Source organism: Erinaceus europaeus, chromosome 16, assembly GCF_950295315.1.
Source record: "Erinaceus europaeus chromosome 16, mEriEur2.1, whole genome shotgun sequence".
NCBI lineage: Eukaryota > Metazoa > Chordata > Mammalia > Eulipotyphla > Erinaceidae > Erinaceus > Erinaceus europaeus.
Genome location: NC_080177.1, coordinates 23,459,969 through 23,465,968, shown reverse-complemented (window position 1 = coordinate 23,465,968; position 6,000 = coordinate 23,459,969). Strand labels below are relative to the sequence as shown.

The window sequence follows — 6,000 nt, the reverse complement described above, 5'->3', positions numbered from 1 at the left end:
GTGTCCATTCTTGACTTCATACTCATTATTCTGACTGCCAGCTGTGGTTTGATTCCCACTGAGCAAGATTCCCCGCTCTTCCACTGGTTGGGATCTGTGCAGGACTGAGGGAACCTGGCTGGACAGTAGGTTTCTCCACCTGTTCAAACATTGCCTGCCTTTACTGCAGACCAGACCAGACCAGACCAGACCAGACCAGACCAGACCATACCAGACCAGAGAGGCTTGGAGGAAAGGGCTGGCCCTCTGCAGCTTTGCGATCCCCACTGGGTGTGCTGATTTCCACTGAGTGGTGTTCTCTGTCCGATTCTCCCAGCACTCACTTGGGCCCCCACCCTTTGTCTTCCGTGCCGAGTGAGAGTGGTTCACCCTGGATTCTCAGTGCCTTTACAGATGGGATCTCTCTCTCTCTCCCTCTCTCTCTCCGCCCCCATGTATTTCCCACTGCCATCCTTTGCACTTTGTCAAAAAAGTGTCAGGAGGAGAAAAGGCTTCTAGCGCGGGCTCTGCCCACTAATTAATTGGTCGCGTGGCCTTGGGTGGCGCTGGCGGCCTCTTTGACCTCCCTCCTCTCGGGTGCAAACGCAGACACCTTAGGATTGTCGGGGGGGGGGGGGGGGTTGGAGGGGACAGGAGGCGGGAGTCAAGGGCGCATGGTGAAAGCGGGGAGCCCTAGGCCAGTGGTAGCCGAGGGGTGGGGGTACCCCCGTTGCCTCTCACTGAGGGTGAGGCGGTGTCGCTCCTCAATGTCAGGTGCACCAACTTGCAGCCGGGCCCTCCTGGGGGGTGGGCCTTGGGGCGGCTCGGAACCCTGGGGTGCTTAGGATTCCGGGGAGAACTCAGAGCCTCCTCTCGTCTTGCCGTCCCCCCATCTCCTCACCCCTGCCGAGGACTCGGCCCGCGCACCTCCCGGCCGGCTGAGATCAGCCCCGCGCTGCGGCTGCGGGCGGGCGGCGCGTCCCGGGTGAGTGAGTCAGTCGGGGCCAGGGCCGGGCGGGGGCGGCGGAGCAGCCTCGGGGCGCGGGGTCGCTGCGCTGCGGGCCCAGGGCGGCGCTGGCCTGGCGCCATTTCGCCGTGGGCGCGGGCCCCTCCAGGCCTCGGCCCGCGCCCTCCACCACCCCCCAGCGGCTCTTTCTCCTGGGCCGGGCCGGGCGCGCTCGGAGGGGAATGAATGGGCGCCCGAAGGACGCGCGCTCGGGGCTGAAGGGCATTAGGACCGTGAGGACCGCTCGGCGCCGCCGTCTCCCGCCGCCCCAGCCCCCACCCCTCTCCAGTCTCCGCAGGACCGAGCCGCCGGCGAGGCGAGCGCACTGCCGGGGCCGAGCCCCCCGCCCCGCTCCCCGCAGCCCGCTCCCCGCACCCCCGCGGGGCCGCCATGAGGAAGATCCGCGCGAATGCCATCGCCATCCTGACGGTCGCCTGGATCCTGGGCACTTTCTACTACTTATGGCAGGACAACCGAGCCCACGCAGCATCCCCCGGCGCCCGGGGCGCCCAGCGGGCCGGCGGGAGACCGGAGTCGCCACGCGAGGACCGCACCATCCCGCTCATAGTGAGTGCGCCCTGCGGGCGGGGGAGCCGCTGCGTCCAGCCCCGCCGGGTGCGGGGTGCGGGGTGCGGGGTGCCGGGCCCGGCCCGGGGGGCTCCAAGACCGCTCGCCGCGACGCCCCGGCCGGCTTTGTATCCGCGGGGAGCATTCCTGCCCGTTGTTATGGGAACCTCGGCGGGCGGGCGGGCGCGCGGGGCCCGGGCGCCTGGCGAAGGGAGGGTGACAGCGGGGTGGGGGCTGGGAGAAAGTGTTGCAAGTTTGGGGGGCCCGCCGTGCGCGCTCCACCGGGATCTTGGCGGCTCAGAGCACCATGGCCGAGGCTGGGGGCCGAGGTGCGGAGTTACGAAGGTCCTGGGGTTGGTGGGGCCGAGGGACCGGATCGGGGGACCGAGGACCGGGATATGGGGGCAGGATCCGGGGTCTGGGGTCTGGGGTCCGGGACAGGGGATCTGGGTCCGGGGCAGGGGTCGGGTGTCAGACGTGGGGGTCAGGGGTGCAGGGTCCGGAGGCTGGGGGCCAGGGGGTCCGAGACGGGGTCGGAGGTCGGGAGCTGTCCTTTCTGGGCCGCCGGCAGTGGGAGCGGCGCGTGGCTGAGCTCGTGGCGGCGGGGCGCATCCCTCTCCAGTTTCCTGGGGACTGAGGACAGGGAATGGGGGTACCGGGTAAGGCACGGTTCCTGGGACTGTGCCAGGCTTCCCGCCCCCGTTTAAGCCCGTGCCAACTTGAAGCTTCGTCGGCACCGAGGACTTCCTACGAGCTCCCTACCCCCAGCTCGGGGTTCTCCGCGTCGGGACAAGGTCCTGTCCGGTGCGCGGCTCCCACCCCGCCCGGGCTGGGAGATGCATCTTCACCGACTCAGCTGCGCCGGGTCCGAGCGAGCGGAGAAACAAAGGCGAGGAAGCTTCCCGGGGCCTCGGCGCAGCTGTAGGGGCCCCTCGGCTGAACTGGGTCCTGGGCTCCCGCTGCGGAGCCCCCGCTGTCCTGCAGGGGGCGTCCCTGTGGCCGCCTCCGCTGGCCCCTGGTGACAGCTCGGTGTGGCCGGGACACCTGTTGAGGCGGGTGGAAGGCTCTGGGCCCCGTCCGGCGCGCTTCGGTGGCGGTGCCCTGGTCAACGCGCGGGGGCCCTGAGGGGCCAGGGTGGGTGTTTGTTCTAATTTGAGAAGATCTAGGCCAGGGAAGGAAGGGACAGGAGCTCCTGGGGGGAGGCGCAGGGTCAGGAGAGCAGAGGCTTGCGTGGTGTGAAATCTGAGGTCTTCCTGCAAAGGCAGCTGAGTCCCAGGAATATGGGGTGGGGGGCGGGGAGTTGCCAGTGTGGAGGTGCTCTCATGTTACCAGCTTGCGCCAAAATCCAGTCTTCTTTCCCCCTTGGGAAGAAGTGAAGCCCACAGCAAAGGAATAGTAGTTTTCAGCTTTGTTTGAGGCGACCCTGGCGTCTGTGCCCACCCCCACCCCTCTTCCAGTCCACTGCGCCCCCTTTTCCAGACCTCTACCTGCTTGAACTCTGGGACCAGAACCAGCTTAGAAGAGCTCTTTTCTGGGCTGAGGTACCCTGTCACTAGGACACCGTTTCCAAAGCATATGTGGCTATTAGAATATCACAGAGGGAAAAGCCTCCAGTGTAAAGACTGAGTGCTGGGAGCTGGTTGGACTGACAAACAGGAGCGAGACTGGCCAAACCAGTATTGGCCCAGACCTCAGGGAGCGTCCACACCAGGAGCTTCTCAGAGCTGCCCTGTCTTACACCCTGAGAACACCCGCACTGTTCAGCTTAGGCCAGCTTGGAATCTGCAGGGGAGAGGCAGGCTGGCCAGATGTTCTGTCCTTCTCTGTGGGTAACGCGATGGGAGGGAGGTCTGAGCTGGAAGGGGAGGGGCCCCAGAGGTGGAATGGGGGTGTGAGAGGAGGAGATGGGAGGGAAAGAGAACACAAGGAAACTGCTGCTCCCAGCTTTGTCTGGATCCACATTTGCTTCTGTTTTAGACTGGTTTTAGACTTTTACACCCTGACTTTGCTCGAGAGCCTCCCTTCTGCTTCTCAAAGAAGCTAGGAAGGCTACTCTAAGGCTGAGAGCTTCCCAGCCCCACTAGTGCTGTGGAGGGGGGTATGACTGGGTGTCTGGGGCACTCATTTTTTAATAAGCACCTAATTAAAAAAAACTTTAAGAATAACAACTTATTTACTGATCTGGGAAGCTGTTTATGCACCAGATTTTTCTGCCTGAGACTCCAAGGTCCCAGATTCAACTCCTGACACCAACATAAGCCAGAGCTGATATGTGTATATATATATATATATATATATATATATATATATATATATTCAAATATATATAAAGTAATATATATATATTACTTTTTTATGCCTCCAGGGTTATTGCTGGGACTCAGTGCCTGTACCACAAATCTACTGCTCCTGGAGGCCATTTTCCCCCTTTTGTTGTCCTTTTTAAAATTTTTGTGATTATTATTTTTGTTGTTATTAATGTTGTTGTTGGATAGGGCAGAGAGAAATGGAGAGAGGAGGGGAAGACAGAGAGGGGGAGAGAAAGATAGACACCTGCAGATCTGCTTCACTGCTTGTGAAGTGACCCTCCTGTAGAGGGGGCTCGAACTGGGATCCTTACTCTGGTCCTTGCACTTTGTGCCATGTGCACTTAACCCACTGCACTACCGCCCAGCCCCATATAATACATTTTTAAGTTTAACATTTGAAATTTAGGGAAACCTTTCTTTTTCTTTTCTTTTTTCTTTTTTTCTCTTTTGCCTCCAGGGTTATCACTGGGGCTCTGTGCCTGCACTACAAATCCACTGCTCTTGGAGGCCATTTTTTCCATTTATTTGTTTGAGGGAGACAGAACCAGAGTATCACTCTGTCACTTGATGGCAGGGATGGAACCTTGGGCCTCACGCTCTACTTACAGTCACCATCTCCTGAGCCTGGGACATTCACTCATTTTGGAGGGGTGGTGGAAGTTGAAGTTCATGGGGGGGGGGCTGGAAAGTCCTTTCCTTGTTGCTATAAGGTGTGGCCTGCTGCCAATTAGAAATGGCTGTGAGGGCTGGTAAGATAGCTCACTTGGATAGTGTGTTGTTTTGCCCTATGTGTAATCCAGGTTAGAGCCCCTCCATATTGACGGAAGTTTCTGGTGCTGTGCTCTCTCTCTCTTTCTCTCTCTCTCTCTAAAGAAAAGAAAATACTGTGAACTAGAAGCTAAGTCTGATTAAGTCTTGGTTACTTTATGTGCTAGACATCTATAAAGCTTGTTGATTCTTTAAGGAGCAGATGATAGCTTCAGTGCTAGAAATATCTGAGATAACAGGGAGTCAGGGGTTGGAGGTGGATGAGAGAGAGTGGACGTTCCAGTGATGAAGACCACAGGGTTTTCTCAGCCACTCAGCAGTCAGACCCCTCTCTGTTTTTCAGGGTTAGCCCTGGGCCTCTGTTCCATAGCCTGCAGTCACATAAAGCACTCTGCACATCCCCTTACCTTACATTTGTAGCTTCCTGATATTTCATGTTAATGAGATTCTCAGCCACATGCCCTGCTTTTTCAGCTGAATGTTATCTGTCTGCAAGGACTATGTTAGAGGCTTCTTCCAGCTTCATATTGAGGCTCCGAGCAACACTTCATAATTTTTTTCTCCATCTCTGACAGCAGTTAGTAGTCCAAGCTTTACATCCCCCTCATCTTTTATTCCCACTATCAACTTGACTGGAAAGGAAGGTGGTAGGCAAGTGTGTATTCACTTCTCCAAGAGCTGGAACTATTGTTGAACTTGAAAGGGGCAGGTCTCACTGAGGATCTGCTTTGTCTTTTAAAATCTGTGCTTAACCTCTAACTGGTCTTCTGACTGTTTCCAAAAACACATCTCTGTCTCCTTGGGCTGGGACGCTGCATGTGGATTTCCAGATTCTTCAGCAATGATGTGGCCAGGCCTGCTGACAGAGACTGAGAACATTCAGACAGGCATCATCACCACTCCCTGGAGGAAACCAGAGAGCTGGACTGTGCAAGGGAAGGTCTGTGCAGGAGCCTGGGCCAGGAGGCAGCTCTGCCTTCACAGTGTCTGGCCTATTCAAGCCAGCCAACTTGCTTCTGGACCTTGGAGACGCTTGTTTGGCATTGTAGAGTGTTGGTATGGCAACCGTAGGGCCTCACATTTCTCAGGTCCCTTTTTTTTTTTTTTTTTTTCATGTTCTGTTCTGCTGTCAGCCCATGTGTGGCACATTTTGATGTGAAAAAAATTTGGTTATGGGATGTGTAAAAAACTAAAGGGGAACCCTCACTCCAGACCCTGCTGTAGCATTTTTTTTTTTTTTAGACCAGAGCACTGCTCACCTCTGGCTTATGGTGGTATGGAGGATTGAACCTGGGACTTCAGAGCTTCAGGCATGAGAGTCTCTTTGTATAACCAGTATGCTTTCTACCTCCACCCTGTGTTGCTTTTTTT

General features: G+C 57.2%; 1 protein-coding gene across 3 annotated transcripts in view; it reads left to right on the top strand.

The window, feature by feature from the left end:
- Positions 1 to 636: 636 nt before the first annotated feature.
- GALNT16 (polypeptide N-acetylgalactosaminyltransferase 16) overlaps positions 637 to 6,000 on the top strand; it is a 132,229-nt gene continuing 126,865 nt past the window's right edge. For 2 of the 3 annotated variants that reach the window (XM_007535322.3, XM_060174753.1), the window contains exons 1-2: positions 637 to 964; positions 1,275 to 1,552. In XM_007535322.3, the coding sequence (XP_007535384.1) occupies positions 1,376 to 1,552 (177 nt within the window). In that variant the 5' untranslated portion in view covers positions 637 to 964; positions 1,275 to 1,375. Of the gene's footprint in view, positions 965 to 1,011; positions 1,553 to 6,000 lie in introns of those variants that run through there. The other variant, XM_060174754.1, reaches the window with a different exon arrangement.